We start from the raw sequence: 17,622 nt of genomic DNA on the forward strand, positions 1-17,622 counted from the left end.
ATGGGAATGCTTTAAGAAGTGTAATTTATCATTATTATTGTCCTTCAGCTAACTAAATCTCATGGCAGAGAAAGAACTTCTATGTGTGGGTCACAGGGGTCAACATCAAATTCACAGTCTCTGTCCTCGTGACCCATTGTGTTCCTGTTAACGTCTCTCCACAGAACTCCATTAAAGATGCTGTGTGACAGCATGAAGAGGCAAATAGTTTCCAGAGCCTTTTATGGATGTAAGTGAAGCTTCTTCTGTCCCATCCTTGTGATATCCATATGCTTACCTAAAACCCATGTGATGGTTGCTTTAGAAAGCAGTCCAGCCCCAGATGGATTGCTGTGAGTCAGCTCACCTCGGGGCAGCGGGATGGATGTGACTCGATTTTCAGAGCTTCAGAGTTCCATTATCTGTGGGCTTTGCACATAGCAATGGGTGAACTGATGCTTAGTGAGGACACAGGTAGTTTTACATTGCAGTGTAATACTCTGCTTGCATTTTGCTAGTGTGTGTGAGATTCATTTCATCTTTGGCTCCGTTTCAATTCTTCATTCTTACGCGGTACAAAGCAAGTTTAGTCATACAGGATCATTAGTGGCAGGCTGAAAATGTCACAGCTTCATCTCCAGAAAGGAGCTGCTGATACCAGACTGCTCATTTATCAAAGCTGACCTCCTGCCCACCACAGGGCTTGCCTACTGCCGCCACTTGTCAACGGTGCGCACGCACCTCTCTGCCCTCGTGAACCACACCATTGTCCCACCTGACAAACCCTCCAGTGCAGCCGGCGGCCTCACGAAAGAGGTCTGGAGCAAGTATCAGAAGGACAAGAAGGTAAGTAAGAAGCAGAACAGCTTTATGACCCTTGCGCTAGTTCCTGTCCACTGCTGTGGTGAGCGTTGTGTTCCTCAGAAGGGACCTCAGGAAGTTTTAGAGGTGTTTTCTTGTCCTCACAGGATCACTTCTCTTTCTAGTGAGAGCTGATTCTTAGAGGCTCTTTTATCTGTTGCTTCTCTGATGATAGCAAAGATATCAATTAACATCAAAGCAACCAATCTCATGATGGCTCTGGTGTATTAAAAGTTAGATTATTCTCATGGCATGACAACTCACATCAGACTGGATTTGAGCGAGGGCCCTAAAGGCTTGAATCAAGTGGCAAAATGTATATAGTGCCATGCATACATTTCACAGTCTTTATACCTGGTATTAAGTGCATATGAGCATGCCTGAGGAAGACAAAGATGTGTTCCCTTCAATACCTCTTTCTCGTGATGCTCTAGAATTACAAGGAACTGGAATTACTGAGGAGAGTTTACTACGGCGGGGTGCAGCACGAGATTCGGAAGGAAGTGTGGCCATTCCTGTTGGGTCACTATAAATTTGGCATGGCCAAAAAGGAAATGGAGCAGGTAAGCACAGCGCTCCGGGGGCTGAATCGTGTTTGTTTTCTGAATAGCAAGTGTTAGTCTCTCTTACTGTTTAATATTCCTAAGGGAAAAAATGCTACTGAAACCACGAGTGACGTGTTAGTAGAGGGATTATATCATGTTATCATGGCTGGGAATCACTGAAAGAGAGTTCTTTACTGAAGACAAGGAACCTGCATTCAGGCTCTGCCTGTGCCATGCATTTGCCCTGAACAGATCCTGTTTCCACAAATCTGTCCCGTAAACCAGGAAGTGCTGGCATTTGGATAGCAATTGGAGGCATCCCTCTGTTACATGGTGTCAGCTGAGCTGTACCTCGGAATGCTCTTTGAAATAACTAATGTGTCTGTAAGATGCTGCGTGTGTGAGTGCAGACTTCTGCTGGAGCTGTGAACAGCCCAGATGTACCTTCTGAAGTGCCCTTGGAGTTACTGTCTGGAGGCTAAAAGTACCCAGAGGAGGCTTTGCTTTGTAAGTTCATTATGCTTTTGCTAGACTTCAATCAGATGTGCCTCTGTGAAACACAAGGTGCAATTTCAGATGAGACATTACTGCTCTTAATATTTCCCATGTTGCTGCTAACATTGATCAGTGAATAATTGCCTAGGTTATGTCACAGCCTTCTTTCACAGTCAGAAACCCAGCATTACGGATATAGTTCCCATTAATGAAACCACAATTTGCCCATCTCTTTGTTACACCATCTCCCTTTGCTAATCTGTTTAGAGCAGCATCAACTTTTTACTTTGCTGAGTGCTTTCATCTGTTATAATTACCAGGCAAGTGCCTCCATAACACAGCAGCCTGGTAACAAACAGAAAGTGGCAGCCAGCCATCCCTTCACTGAGCTGTGCTCACCAGCAGAAACTGGATGTGCTCCTAAGCAGAGTGCTGAGGATACAGCAGAACTTACTCCTAGATGCTTTCCACGATGACATTAAGAATCACCCAAATGTTTGCTGAACTGTCTACAGCAGTAATGAGGTTTGCCTTGAAATATAATTAACACATTAATCTGCTGCTCTGTTAGTGTTATTACCAGCGAGGTAGTGCTCATGCAGAAGCTGATCCTGTTCGGGATTAAATGGATGAGGATATCAAAACACTTGGTGTTTGCTAGCTCCCAATTATTCTGTATTCCAAGGGATAATTCATATCCCTGTGAGCACCTGCAGATCAGAAGGGCAGCCTGAGCCTAGGGCCTTGCAATGGCAAAATGAGCTACCTTGCCAACAGGGAGCACTTGACAAGCAGCATTCTTGTTACTAAGCACTGCTGCAGCAATTGGACTTGGTTTTCCTCACACTCATCTTTATTAGCCAGTTCTGAACACAGCTGGAGAGGAGCCCCCATACCTGTTCACCCCCTTCTGCACACCAGTAGTAAATAACTGGAATAACCGACTGCTCAAAGAAAAGCGCTGTTGGAGTCTAAAGCTTTCTGCTGAAGGTGAGAGTCCATTAAATGAATGACATGAAACCAGTCATAACACTTGCACGTACAGGAGACTTCCCGTGTCCTCAGTTCCAGCCATCGCGGGTGATTTATCAGCCTTGCCTTCTGATGGTATTTTCGCAGTCATCCATCAGTATCATTCCCAAACGTGGCCGTCCTCCAGCCTTCCACTAACTGTTGTATTTCATGATTTATGACTCGACAGCTACCTCAAGTGACAAATAGCCTGCAGCTCCTAGCATGAATGCTCTGGTAGCAGCTCCAGCCAGCAAGCCCAGAGCCTGAAGCCAGCTCACAGTTGCAGTTTCTCTTCAACTCTTGACAAGTAACAGAGTAGGAACATTATTATATGTTGCTTAATAGCTGAAGGAGGGGGGGGTTCTGTGTCTGTCTTTCAACAAAGGAAGCCAGGAGTGGCAAAAGTCTGTTCTATTACTATGGGAACCAGAGTGGTTGGATCTGGCATGCGCAGGGCATGGGCATGGGCTGTGTGAGCTGGGAATTCCACTGTTCAGGAGGTTCTTCCAGCAGCTAACTCTGTACAGGCTGATGTCTGTAAAGCTGTGACCTGCAGTTCATTGCAAGGGCTATGGTATGGTTGGAACAGAGAAGGATTAGGGAAAGAGGTGTAATGGAATTAGGAATAATGTGGTCAGAGCAGCAATGGCTCCATTAGACTGCATCTGACTTCTTACAGGGGGTTTCACATGAAAGGCAGGGACACCTCCTGTTCTTTCCTGTGCAAAGTGCTGTTGATGCCATCTACACATGCACACATGAACCTTTACTGGCAACTGCAGTGATAGTTTATTCCCTGCACTAAATACACAACATCTTACTGCTCCAGGCACTGCGCCTTCCAGTCAGTGCTGCACAAGAGGGCATCAGGATCCCTCAGGCTTTCAGTTTTGAACATTACACCTCCTTCACTCCTCTCCCTCCTGCCTTCCACTCGTTGTTCGTGCTGGTTTTCAAGGAGACCCCCATTTCAGTGGCTGTCTGTGTGCAGGTGGATGAAGACATCGCTCTCCGCTACCAGAAGGTCATGGCAGAGTGGAAAGCCTGTGAGGTCGTTGTGAAGCAGCGAGAGAAGGAATCCCATTCTGCCACGCTGGCAAAGTTTTCCTCAGGCAGCAGCATCGACAGCCACGTCCAGAGGCTCATTCACAGGGACTCCACCATCAGCAATGATGTAGGTACTCCTTCCTCTCACCCGTACGGTGCGGGCAGGGCGGGAGGGTTGGCATCTGCACAGGGACACAGACACTGACATTAGCACAGCTCCATCAGTCTGGAGCTACTTGAGTCCTGTACAGAACGGGAAGCTGTAGTGCCTACGCTAGAGCTCAGAGCTCTGTATTTTGGGTAGTCTATAGCTGGTTTTAAGCAGGACCTTCCTAAGAGGCTTTAAGAATCACTTACTATAGAAGATCCCTCTGTCAGTAGAGAAATAGTTTTCTAGATCTCCTTATTATAGGTCCTTTATTCAAATCCAGCATAGAGCAAAAGCTCACTACTATTAAAGCATGCTTTTGATTCTGTCATGTTCCTGATTGTCAGCTTGGTGGGGGGATTTTCTTTTGGGAGAGGGGACCTTTGTCAATCTAAGGTAAGATGCTAAGCAGAAGGGCAGACTGAATTGTCATTGCAATGACCAGGTGCTTTTAGTGTTGCTGTCGCTTGCAGGGAAGCTTCACAGCATTCCAAGGCATTTCTAATTGAAGATTATGAAAGGGGAGACATCATCACAGGAAACAGATATGAGATCATGAATTGGTATTTAATAGTTTTAGACTGATAGCCCCAGTGTAAAGACAGAGTGAGGAGCTCTCAACTGTTTGCATGCAGGGAAGCTCTACTCATCAGTGATCTGCTTCACTGCCGATTCCCATGGCTGGAGGGGCGTTTGCTACACGAATGCATTCTCCCCCATCCCCACTCCTCTCCTCTCCCCTGCCCACCCCCAGGTCTTTATCTCTGTGGATGAACCGGACTCCATGGAGCGGGACTGCAAGGGGCAGGAGGACGCCCGCTTCACCCCGGCAGCAGCAGCCGCTGCAGAGCCCCAGGCTGTGGAGTTCGACTCCCCCGACTCGGGGCTCCCGTCCTCCAGGAACTACTCGGTGGCCTCGGGCATCCTGTCCAGCATCGAGGACGGGCAGAGCGGCTCCTTTGAAGAGGGGGCTGAGGAAGAAGCGGGCGCTGACGGGGAAAGGACTGACCCAGAGGCACCGCGGCTGCACAAGGCCAAGGCAGTTGTGCTGCAGCCGCAGGGCTCTGCAGCAGAAGAGCAGCTGTGTTCCCACGGGGACTATTTAATGGACGTGGCTTCTGTCTGCGCTGCATCCTACACAGTAGGTCGCTACCTCAGTAAAGCACTGCTTTTCCAGCACGGACTCGTACGTTTTCAGATAGGATGGAATGAGACAATCCCAAACTAGAACTGCAGGTGGTGGGACCAGAGCTGAGGAGTTTTGCATCCAAATTTCTTCATCTGGATTCAGAGCTAGATTGGAAGTAGGACAGCAAGAAAAACTTGGGTCTTTTCTTGGTGGGAGGTACAGTTCTAGCAGCTAAAGCTGTGCATGGGCTGGGGGTGACACAGCATATGTAGGATTTCGGTGTCATTTAATTCAAGCTAAACCCCACATTGAATCAAATGGAGCCACAATCTAAATCTAGGTTCAGAGCTCCACCACCCATTAGTGTTGCTGTCAACAGATTTGTAGTTGAGGTTTTGGCCTCTCTCTGCTGAAGTCGTTCAACTGGAAAGAACCCTTTGGAAACAGGACAGGCTTGGAGCATTTACCAGGGAGTGTGCATTGTACTTGGGATTCTTGACAGTAATCAACTATTTCAGTGTTCTTGTGTGCCCAGGGTTTAATTGTACCATTTCTGTGTTGATTCTGAGAGGAATCTGCACAAATCCTGGCATGCTCTAATGGCAGCAGATCTAACTAAAACCCTTCTCTTCCAGATAGAGCTATTGGACACTGTTGCCTTAAATTTGCACCGAATTGACAAAGATGTCCAGAGGTGTGACCGGAATTACTGGTATTTTACTGCTGATAACCTGGAGAAACTCCGAAATGTCATGTGCAGGTAGGGCAGCTTGGGAAGGGAACTGCTCTCCACAGCCCTGTCACAGTCCATAAACTATAACGACAGGCAAGAAGAGTCTGTGTAAGAGTTCTCAGCAATGAACTAAAGAACTCTGCAGGAAGGAGGAGCCTGGGGGGGGAACAAAAGCCACAAAACCCCAACCCCACCCCTCTAAAACTCGGGGCTTTTCCCCATAGGCTGCTGTTGCAGCTGGGTTTTCCCAGACTACTGCTAAGTGAGCCCTGCGTGCAGGGCCTGGTTCTCTGCATCCGAGCAGAAACCAATGCAGGCTGTGGAATACCCTGGAATGGGAAGGGCCAGAAAGTTCTCAGAGCCACACATTCAACAGCTGCTTGAGATGTGATCGCACACAATCAAATCAGACTTTGTTATTCAGCTGTGGAGGAACAGAGGGAGAAAAAGTCCAGATGAATGCATCCTGGGAGTAGAGAACTGATCACAGCCTTTTGTTCCTTCACAACACATGCAGAGCCTTCAGCAGGAGTCATATTCCAGGAGCTCTTCCTGTCTCACATGCTGCTCTGTCTTCATCATGGGTTGGTTACAAAGCCTTTAGGAATCTTCCTGGGGAACAAACCAACCAAACAAGCATAAAGCAACAGGAATACTTGTCATTTTATGCTGGTACGTTGGAAGATTTGAATTGTTGCAGCTCTCTGTGGGCTTCTAGCTTTATCTTTTCTAGCATCCAGAACAAGACACTTAAAAGCTTCCAACAGGAGTCGTATTTTAGGTGCAAGACACATTTTTGGGGCCACCATGCAGCAAGAGGATTTTTAATCCTGTTATCTCCTGTGTTTTCTTTGTGCAGTTACGTTTGGGAGCACCTAGAAGTCGGTTATGTCCAAGGCATGTGTGACCTCCTGGCTCCTTTGATGGTTATCCTTGACAATGGTAGGAAGGGGTTTATTGTGTTACATTATTTGTCTCTTAAGGGAGGTCTGTCCTTAGAAATGCTGGGTCACAAGCAGCTATAGGAGTTAACCAGGGCCAGCTCCCCAGCAGAATCAAACCTGCTGAAAGGGCTAACACCAGTGTCTTGGGCATTCCCTGCTCACTCACAGGCTCCAGATGAAATTCCATTAGATTTTTCAAAGCAGCAGTTGCTGACACTGAAAAATAACTGCAAGGTGGGTTCTTCTGAAACACCACTAGTAAAAATGGCCCCGAGTCAGGTACCATCTTCTGTTACATCTGAATCCATGGTGATGGGATTAGGGAAGAGCAAAGGGGAAAACCCTGGTTTTCCCGGCCCTGCAGGTTGATGTTTGGCTCAGGGAAGTCTCACAATTGGCAGCACTGAGTGTTTTGTGTTGTGCCTGCAGATCAGCTGGCTTACAGCTGCTTCAGCCACCTGATGAAGAGGATGAGCCAGAACTTCCCCAATGGAGGTGCTATGGACACGCACTTCGCCAACATGCGGTCCCTGATCCAGGCAAGTCCTTTTAAATCTTCTGTGGAAGATGGGGCTGTGGCAGAGGCTCAGCATGAGCCTGATGCCACCATGAAGGGCAGGAACTCCAATGGCTCCTTGTCATCTGCTGCCTGAGAGCTGGACAGGACAAGAATTGTTTCATGCAACCCCCAACTGATTCCTGTCACTCAGGGAACAGCATTTGCTGTCACAGTGAAGAGCATGTATTACAGCAGCTCAGTGCATCTTACTCTGACAACCAAAACCAACCCCAAACATCTGCCTCCAGTACAGCAGCTACACAGTGCAGTGACTGCTGCGTGTGGCTCAGTCCAGCTCCTGTCTCTCTTCCAGCAAATTCAACTATTTGCCACTTGTTAGAAGTCAGTAGGATTTGTAACTCACTGTTTGGACCTTTAAAATCACATCAGGAGTGACTGTTGTCACCTCATAACTGCACAGCATAACTCTTCACCCATCAGCCTGTGTCAGGGCACCCCCATCACAGGCATTTTGCAAACACAATGTAAAAGGATGTATCTGTGCCAAGAGCTGCACTAACAGGAATGGGGATAAAGAGCAGCCTCCACCACCTCTGACCCTGGCTGCCACCTCAGACCAGGTACTGACAGTGATGGTTTTGCATTTTAGATTCTAGACTCGGAGCTTTTTGAGCTGATGCACCAGAATGGAGATTACACTCACTTTTACTTCTGCTATCGCTGGTTCCTGCTTGACTTTAAAAGAGGTAATAATGTTCTCTGCCTGTAGCTTAGGGTTGTGCAAAACTGTGAACAGTTCTGTGTGTTGGTTGGTCTAAATGTCTGGCTGGTGAGTAGCAGCTAGGGACAGAGGAGAGACTGTAGACAGGAACGTTAAGGGAACTTTCAGAGACAAACTGGCACTGGAATGAAGTCAAAGCTTAGAAAAGGGTGTTGTAAATTCCTAATAACGGGGTTGGAGCCAGGTTTCTGCTCAGTGCAAATGCCTGTTTGCTCAAGTAGGTGATCCCAAGTTGATCATGCTCCCTTGTAAGCTTTGCCACCATTTCATAACAAGGAGCAGTAGCTCAAGACCTGTTGTACTTTGCTGAGTGAGGTGTTTTATGGACTGTGGGAGCACTCCAGGATTTCAGGAGCCTTGCACAAGCACACTCACCTGCACCCACTCCAACAGAAGCTGTTCCTTGTAATCGAGGACCCATCTTGCTGCCAGGCAAAGTCAGCAGCTCCTTGGAATTAGGGACTCACCTGCAAGAATCAAACCCAACAGCCCTCTCAAGTACCCTAAAGCACAAGGTGAGAGAGGGAGATGATACACAGCCATCAGATATTTATTATAAGCAACTATCTGATGGAGGGGAGTGACTGTCACTCTTAAGTGAATAGTAAACCCTCCCCCTTCTCCTTTACGGGGCATGGCCTGTTCCCTACATCCCAACCTCCAAGCCTCATTGTCACAGACTGGGCAGAAGATGAGCCTGTATTGTTCAAGAAAATGAAGCTTCCATGTGCCATATCTGAATTGTGGCATGTGTAGGCCCAGTTACACACATCTGCTATCCCTAGAACCAGTGGGCCTACCTGTGCTGCTCTCACGTCTTACTGCACTTCAGGCATCTTCCTGGGGTTGAGTTTGCACCATCACACCTGGATCCTTTCTCAGTTTTCCTTGAAACCCAATTCTGTTGCCAGACTTGCACAAGTAGTGACAGGAGTTGGCTGGGGGAGAGGAAAAGGAATCATCAAGTACTATTCATGCCTGTCTGTAAGGCCTGTAAGACGTTAGTTAGAGAAGGGGAAATGGTCAATGTGAATAATCAGCTGCTCTTGTAATGTTTATTCCCATTCAGAATTGTTGTACGAGGATGTATTTACAGTGTGGGAAGTTATTTGGGCAGCAAAGCACATCTCTTCAGAACATTTTGTCCTTTTCATTGCCTTAGCACTTGTGGAAGTTTATCGAGAGATTATCCGTGATAACAACATGGACTTCACCGATATCATCAAGTTCTTTAATGGTAAGAGGCTTTAAGAGAGCTATTTTGATAAAAAGCAAGTGATGAGAGTTTGTTCCTTCTCCCTCACTCGGACTGTCTGCACTTGGGCCATGTTCTTGCTCTCATGACAAGCCCCTGGTCATTTTAAGCTCTGAATCTCTCACCCCTTCATGTACATGAAGGGCCCAGCCTTTCACATGGTTCCCAAACATCCGACTGGGTATTTAAAAGGTTTGGAAACAATTGTGTGTAAGGACAGTAACTCCCCCCATGACCAATGCTGTGGCCTTCAGCTGCAGCCATGTGCTGCAGAAGCCCCAGATTTGGTTCTGGTTTTGCCTCAGCCCCTTATTGCAAAGCTGTACATGAACGTTCCCTCAAAAAACCCAACCAACAAACCCAGTCCCTGCCTAAACTGAATGAACTGAGGGTCTGAGGCAGCCCAGAGCTGCTCTCTGATCTGACCAAGCTGCAGAGTGCAGATGTGGAACCACGTGGGCACATCCCTCCATGTACAGAAAGCCCTTCCAACAGTACTTACCACCTGCATCCCCGACACTCCAGCAGCAGTTCCTGCTGGGAGAGCTACCAGGATCCGGATGGGTTCAGCTTCACAGGTTGAGACCCCCAGAGGGCTGCTCACAGGCACACGAGGTGCAGTCCCAACATGCCAGGGTCACAGGAATCTCTGCAACACAAGAATTGACACCAGAAGTGTTAGATCTTGATGTCAGGGCCTACAGCACCAGGAGACTCATTCGTTACTCTATATTTTAATGCTCCAAACCTAACCCCCTGCACTGCTTTTGGGCTGCTGCTAACATCACACAAAGTAAGGAATTCATGCTAATGGTACCTTAGCATCAATGCCAGGGCATGTATCAGTGCTGCTGGCATTTAAGAGTGTTTGTCTGTGTCTTTCAGAAATGGCAGAGCACCACAATGCTGAGGAAATCCTGAGGATAGCCAGAGACCTGGTCTACAAAGTGCAGACACTGATAGAAAACAAGTGACAAGGAGCAGGCTGTCACCGTGGGCCTCACTGGGAGCTGTGGGACAGAGCACTTCTTGCACTGCAACTGCAAAATGGGGTTTTAACTGCATCTTCCATGTAATGTAACAGATATCAAAGAGCTTTGTAACGGACTTGTAAAGCCAGAACTTTCCTCCACCAGACAAGGTTCGTGTTTGATAGCTCCCCGTTACACTCACTTTGTATTTCTAGACAAGATCTTTTTGCATTCTCTTGCTCCCCTCTGTAAGACCGCCTGTCCACATTTGGGATACGAAAAGGGGGGATCTGACATACTACAACATTTGTATTTTGACTTACTGCACCTTTAAAGCCTGGATGCACGTTGGGTGCTGTGCCAGAACCTTCTGGGGGGTATGGCTGGATCCAGCATCACTCAAGTGTTGCACTTGGGTCCTTGGAGGAGTGCTTGGTGGACTCGTTGTCTGTGTCTTGAACAGGGAAGAGAATGTGTATGAGCTCCTGCTGCTAAAACAGTTGGCTTTGTATTTAGCAGAGTATTTAGCAGCGATTAAAGTAAGGGTACCAGCTGGAGAATGGCCTTAACTACATAACATGGTTAACACAAGCAGTGCAGATGTGGCACCATAAGCTAAAATCATCACCCAGCCTCTGCTGCCTCAGTCACGCTGTTGACTCTCCATGGCCTACACTCGCCTTCATTTTGCTTTGCAAACTCCCTCTGTGCCTGTCCCCAGAGGACGGTACCTGCCCAGCTCAGCACCCAGAACGGCTGCATCCCTGCTCGTGGCAGCAGCTCCCACACCCCTGGTGTCTGTGCAGAGCACACGAAGCTCAGACCCTACCTTAGACCAGAGCAGAGCCTGGCCCCCTCCAGGGGACAACTTGTGTGCTGCTCTCCACCTCCCCCTGCTCTGCAGAGCTTTCCTGGAGGAACTTCCCTTGGGCTCTGCCACCACCACCCGGGCGCTCCCTGCTCCTGCTGATGAAGCGTGGAAGCGTTGCACAGGATCCGGCCCTGCTGCTGCAGCAGGTGCTGGTCTGCAGAGCATCCCCACGCCCCATGGACCTTCTGTGCTGCTCCATCCCCTGCCTGGCCACACGCAGCCCGCAGCAGCGGCCGTGTCCTGCAGAGAGAGCAGAGGTGCCTGTCAGGTACCTGCAGGCCTGGTGCTGTCCCAGCACCCCCTCACCCCGCATCAGTCATCACAAATCTGCTGTTTGCTGTCCCCGGGTGCGTGGAGTTTCCAGGTCAGCTGCGGAGCTCACAGGGCTCGCACCCTGTGCTCCCAGGAAACCAGGGGAAGCACTTCAAGTATCCCAAAGTCCCCAGCCCTGCCCTTGGAACCTCAGTGATTTAGGGGGGGGGAAATTTGACTCTTTGTGTTTCTGCTCTTCTGGGGTTTTTCATGTGTTTTCTTTTCTCCTGGGGAGCAGACGGGACACAGGTGCCTGCCACTGAGCCCCACAGAGAACGCAGCGCTGGGCTTGTCCTGCTCACACAATGGTTTGGCTTGAAGGCATCTTGAAAGGGCCAGAACGGCCAACCCATGCCAAACCCCCTGAGCCCAGGCTCAAAGCCCTGAGGGAGAAAACCAAACATCAAACCTGAGGCTCCCCGTGGCTGGAGCAGCCTCCAGGCTGAGCCTGGAGTTCTCCGGGATCAGGGAACAGGAGCGGGAAGGATGAGCCCCTGTGGTGCTGCGCAGGTGGCTTTGGGAAGGGAATCCCCTTCCCAGCAGTGCTGAAATCCCAACAGTGGGAGCTGCAGGAGGTAAAGAGTCAGGATAAGCTCCAGTGCCTGTGTTGGGAACGAGGGATGCTCTGGCTGGGATCATCCTGGCTCTGACAGGGTCAGCCTGTGCAGGGGGCCGGATCCTGGCTGCTGCGAGGGCTCCAACGCGCTTCGAGTTGTGTCTGTCTGGAAAGTGAGATGGGGTTTGTTAAATGACACAAGTGAGGCACCCTCCAACCGCCAGAGCCCCAGGAGGGGATGTGACAGAGAGCCCTGCCCTGCTTCCCTGCGGTGGGAATGTGCGAGCCAGCTCTGGTTACCCCACAGCAAAGGGATCCCTGTGAACTGCACTGTATTTGTTACAACTTTCTGTCCAGCTGTACCTCTCACTGGTGTGTATTATTTATTTCTGTTGGGGGCAGGCTCTGCTCTTCGCTGCTCCCTTAGTTATGTTTAATGTAACAGATGAATAAATCCTTTATGGTCGCAGCATTCCATGGTGCTCGGTGGAAGTGGTTCCTCTCCCTCCAAGGCAGGAACAGGGACGGAACAGGGAGTCCCAAGGCTGGGGCTGGCTGGGAAGAGATTGCAACACGCAGCCAGGGCAGGGGCTGCTCTACCAAGCGGGTCATCACCAGCGCCCTGCACGTGGCCCCTGGGGGACTCAAGGGCAGGCTGAAGCTGTGCATCCTCAGAGGCCTGGCCTGTGGCTGCCTCAGCCCCGGGGAAGGAGCAGGCACAGAGCTTCAACTCAAATGGGTTTAACTGAGATCTGGGGGACCGGGGGGGGTCCTGTGGGAGGAAGCTGAGGATGAACTGGTAAAAACTGCAGCCACCGCCCTGCTCCAGCACTAACCTGGACACGGGGGGAGCCCAACACCCCAAAACCCTTCCCGGGTGCAGCCGTGGTGGCTCTGAAGCCCTCACCAGTGCCCAGAGGATGCTCACAGTACTCAGCCCCCCCACCCTGCACAGGAGCCCTGCTGCCACCACAGAGGTTGGAGCTGCCCAAACTCTTACCGGGCTCTGCGGCCACGTTCCAGAGGCACGGACACCGGGAGACGCTGGGATTCAGCTCCAGCACCTGCAGAAGAGAGCATTTAGACCGAGTTAGGTGAAGGCTGGGCCAGGCTCCGTGTCCAGCTCCTCATCGTACAGGGGAGGGCCCTGTGACCCCCCGCCCAGCGCGTCCACCATGGAGGAAGGACCCAAGAGGGGCTGGTGCCGCAGGGGTGACACCAGCGCCATCCTGGGGCGGGGGGAGCCTCACCTGAGCACCATGAGCAGGGCACAAGCACCGCATCCAACACCCGAGTTCCCATCAGTCCTTAGGGTCCTCCCGACCTGGTGGTCGGTAACAGGGCTGGAGGGAGAGTGGAGGAAGTCACAGTGAGAGCGAAGGAGCTGCATGCAGAGCACAGGGAGGAAGATGCAGACTCCTGGTTCAGCTTTCAGTGCATGTTTATTTCAGTTTTGTGTTTACTTCAGGCAAGTGCTTATTACATGGGTATTATTCATGTTGGATACCTAAACTCTGGAGCATGAAGAGCCAGTACAGTACAGCTGAATAGTAAAAACACAGTATGTACAAAATTAGTGGTTTTTTTTTTTCACAGAGCAGATGTACCCAAACACATCAAAATCTTTACAGCGTAGGCTGAGGTGTTTCAGTGTTTCAGTCAGTGCCACATCCTCACCACTGAGGCAATCCATGACCTTACAACCAGCATCTTCAAACATCCCTACTGCAAACGCTTTTAGCCAGGACGGGGGGCTCCCGGCAGCGAGAGGCATGGGGGGACCCGCTCCCACCACACTCCTCACCCAGCGATGCCTCGGCTGGTGCTTGACCGGATGCAGGCAAATCACTGGGTGGATGCAAAGAGCGCTCTGAGCACAGCCCAGACACCCCCCCGGGACCGCACGGTTCCAGTGCGTGGGCAAGGGCCGGGCACTGGGCTCTGGGCACCACCGGGCTGTGCTGCCGTTGGCATCGCGGGCACTGCCCATAGGGTCCCAGTGCCCAGCCCGGAGCAGCACCGCAGCCGGTGCCCACCATGAGAACACGAGCGCAGAGGAGGCGCCAGCAGCCAGGGAGGGCCCCAGCACACTCAAGTCCCTGCCACCGCGCAAGGAGGGTGCCAACTGATGGGTCTCATCCTCACCTGCAGCAGAAGCAGGCCGTGACCCCTGCGGGGCGGGTGAGGAATCCGACCCGCGCCCCTCGCACCACGGCCACACTGGGATTTCTGGTTCATGCAATCAGCGCTCAGGGTGAAACGCGTCCAGAGCGGACACAGGCAACGCACGGACACCAGAGACGAGACAGCCTTGCAGCGAACTTCTACACGCGCATCAAGAGGCGTGCACAGGGACCACCATGAGCAGCAAGAGCCTGAGCTGCACCTAAACCACCAAAGGCATTGTACAAGATTTTGTTTGTTCTTTTGTCAGAGAAGGCCACTTTTAATTAAAACAAAAAAAAAAAAAAAGAGACAAACTTACCCCCAGCAGCAGCCTGGACCCACACAGCTCCAGTGGGATGCAGGGAATCCCCACCCGCATGAACTGACTCTGCACAGCTCTAGAAGAGCAGGAGGGCATCGCCCCATCCAGCTCTGTGCCCCAGCACAAACCCAGCTCAGACCTGAGCCCTCCTTGCCTGATACCCACCATCTAACCCCAGCACCACCACGCACACACGTGCAGAGCCCCCATGGCACCGGTTTGGCTCCAGCCCCACTCTCCCGGTGTCCCCCACCCCGCACACAGCCCCCGGGTGGGCAGAGCAGGGACCCACTCACCACGGGGCTGTGCAGGGACCCTGGGACCCACTGGGGACAGTGGGAACCCCGGCAGCACCACGGGCATCAGAACCTCCCCTTGGCCACCGACCTTCTCCTGTCTGAGCCCACAGTGACCCGGAAGCCCAGGCTGAGCAATGGGGCTCCTTCCTCCACCTGGTCCAGCCAAGCGCAGCCCCGCTCCTCCCCGCGCTCTCATCCCCTCCCCTCACTGCTGAACGCCCTTCAGACAAAGCCACGAGTCCTTCCCACGGGGGCCTCTCCATCAAACACCACCACACGAGAAGGGGGTTTGGTCAAAACCTGGCTCTGGAAGCATGAGGGCATCGTCCCCTGCACCCGTCGCTGCGCGGGGACCACTCCCAGGGATGTGCCGGGTCTGTTCCACGCGCACACGGTGCTGCTGGAGGAAGGTTCAAGCTGATGGAGCTGATGGAGCTGTCGGCAGCGCAACACAAAGCTCAGGAGCACGGAGGCTGCGAGGTCAGGAAGCACGGAGAGAAGGACCCAGGGGGAGCATCTCCACTAACTGCAGCCACGGAGACAGCCCTGATGGGACAGGAGCATCTTCCTGAACCTGCTCCATAGAAACCCATCTACCAGCTCTGTGGCGTGGTTACCGACAGCTGACACTGTTCAACAGGAAAGATTTCTTGTAAACTTTGTATTTATTGATTTTTTGGGACAAATTAGATCTTGTGAATCCCAAAGTGTACATATATATGTATTTTTATATATAGCTTTCTCCATAGGGAAAACATGTCAAAGGAGGAGACATTTGTAAAGTGCCCCTTGTTATACAGTGCTGAACATGAGCGTCAGTGTAAAGCTGAAGTTCTGAGCAGCAGTGACAGACGTGGGCACGGAAGAGCTGCACTTGGCTCCTTCCCCACAGAACAGAGAAGTTTGCTTAAAACAACAGAAAATCCCCAAGGAAACACTTGTGGTGGCCACGGAAAAGGCAGAAGAGAACAGGGGGACCCAAGACGTCCAAACCAGCTGAGGGCTGGCCAAGCAGGACAAGATGTGTTCAAGGTAGGAGGCTGGACAAGACAGCATCACAGAACTCCTCAGGGAGAGAAAAACTGGCAAAGATGTGGAACATGGATGAGCAGGGCAGTGACACTGGTACCTTTAAACCACAAGGGAGCAGAAGATGAGGTCAGCAGCATCCTTACAGCCAAGGCCATTAAATAAAATCCACCTGGAAGCTCATTTGCCGGCAAACGGGAACTCCTCTCTCCATCCTGTAAAAAGGATTGTGGAAAACAGAGCAGCTCTGTGCCTGGCTATGGCAGAAGAAGATACAGGAATAAGAAGCCAACGGGGTTGAGGTGGGAGCAGAGTTTTCAACACACAAAGTGAGCTATTGTTGCAAAACTGCTTTAGAAGAGCTGGACCAACCCACATGGGCTGACCCTGCAGGTCCTGTCAGTGTGGGACATGGGCGCATGGAGGGGCCCTCGGCCAATGCTCGTGTGCCGAGCCCCACTTCCCAATCCAGGGCTTTTCTCCTTCAATGAGCTCAGCCACTCTTGACCAGAAACCTCCCGCCTCCACAATGGTGTTGTCAGTTGGAAGAGTGAAGAAGGCAGAAAGATGCTTCCTCCCCATCCTAAAGCTGCTGCAGGAGGCAAAGCCACGCGGCTCTCCTACGAAGGGAGATGATCCTGTTGCAAATACTCAGTGTTCAAGAGTTTCTGATGAGCAGCAACTGTCCTGGTCCCGAACGCTGATCTCCAAGGTACCGGCACACAGAACACAACGTCCTCAGGAAAGCACCTGCGAGTACAAGGAGACGATGCTGCCATCCCAGAGTGCCACCACCCAGTGAAACAACCCTGGTTCAGTGTGGTTCAAGGATAAGGAATCCTTACAGGTTTGTCCGCTCTGCTGTGGAAACGGTGCCAGGAACACTCAAGGATGCAAGGGAAAAAGGAAAGTGTTAACTTGGGAGCACCCAGGGCTTTATGACTGAATCTGATGCAGTTCTCAGCCACGTCTGACCTCTGCTTGGAGGAATCACCCTGCCTCCAGCACAGTTCAACCACAGCACGGGTGCTGTGGAACCGGGGAGCTCCTGAACGACACCTCCAGCACCGTCCTCCGAGTCCACAACCAGGCCCAAGTCCTGCTGGCAGCACTCCAGGCAGGCTACGGAGCAGGTTTTCCCATGGCGGATCATGGCCCAAAGGAAGACGCAGCACAGGGAGGCGAGTGCCTGCTCAGCCCAGCCTCCTCCTCCTCTGCATGGGCAGCACTTCCAGAGCGTTCCAGGGCAGCCCCCAGCAGGCACCATCCTCATCCTGCCCATGGAAGTGGCCACTGGCTACAGCAGGAATTCTGCCTGCGCTGAGGACTGTGGAGTGCTGGGATTTGGGAAGACGGAGCAGAGATCATTAAGAGCAGGACTCACTACACACCGAACAGTGCAAGGACCAAGCAGCCAGCAATGGAACATGTCCTAAAGCACCCACTCAGGCAGGCTGCAAGTACCACACATCCTTCCTTGTGACTCCAGTGCGATCTGACCTAACCACCGGACGGGATGGAGAGGGTCCCTTGGGATGAGGGGCTCTTTGGTGCATGTCTCACTGTAAGACACGAGTTACACACGCTAATCTCCTGGAGGACAGCACTAACCTCTCGCACTGCGGAGATAACCACATCCACGTTT

General features: G+C 51.3%; 1 protein-coding gene across 6 annotated transcripts in view; it reads left to right on the top strand.

The window, feature by feature from the left end:
* SGSM2 (small G protein signaling modulator 2) overlaps nt 1-10,978 on the top strand; it is a 43,985-nt gene extending 33,007 nt beyond the window's left edge. For 5 of the 6 annotated variants that reach the window (XM_057396468.1, XM_057396470.1, XM_057396472.1 and 2 more), the window contains 11 exons: nt 165-229; nt 680-825; nt 1,275-1,403; nt 3,886-4,068; nt 4,844-5,230; nt 5,854-5,978; nt 6,811-6,893; nt 7,325-7,434; nt 8,065-8,161; nt 9,266-9,433; nt 10,337-10,978. In XM_057396468.1, coding sequence (XP_057252451.1) covers nt 165-229; nt 680-825; nt 1,275-1,403; nt 3,886-4,068; nt 4,844-5,230; nt 5,854-5,978; nt 6,811-6,893; nt 7,325-7,434; nt 8,065-8,161; nt 9,266-9,433; nt 10,337-10,425 — 1,582 coding nt within the window. In that variant the 3' untranslated portion in view covers nt 10,426-10,978. The remainder of the gene's footprint in view (nt 1-164; nt 230-679; nt 826-1,274; nt 1,404-3,885; nt 4,069-4,843; nt 5,231-5,853; nt 5,979-6,810; nt 6,894-7,324; nt 7,435-8,064; nt 8,162-9,265; nt 9,434-10,336) is intronic. The other variant, XM_057396471.1, reaches the window with a different exon arrangement.
* The last annotated feature ends 6,644 nt before the right edge of the window (nt 10,979-17,622 follow it).

Source organism: Pezoporus wallicus, unplaced genomic scaffold, assembly GCF_028554395.1.
Source record: "Pezoporus wallicus isolate ANWC-B61680 ecotype Strahan unplaced genomic scaffold, APGP_CSIRO_Pwel_v1 contig_14789, whole genome shotgun sequence".
Classification (NCBI taxonomy): Eukaryota; Metazoa; Chordata; class Aves; order Psittaciformes; family Psittacidae; genus Pezoporus; species Pezoporus wallicus.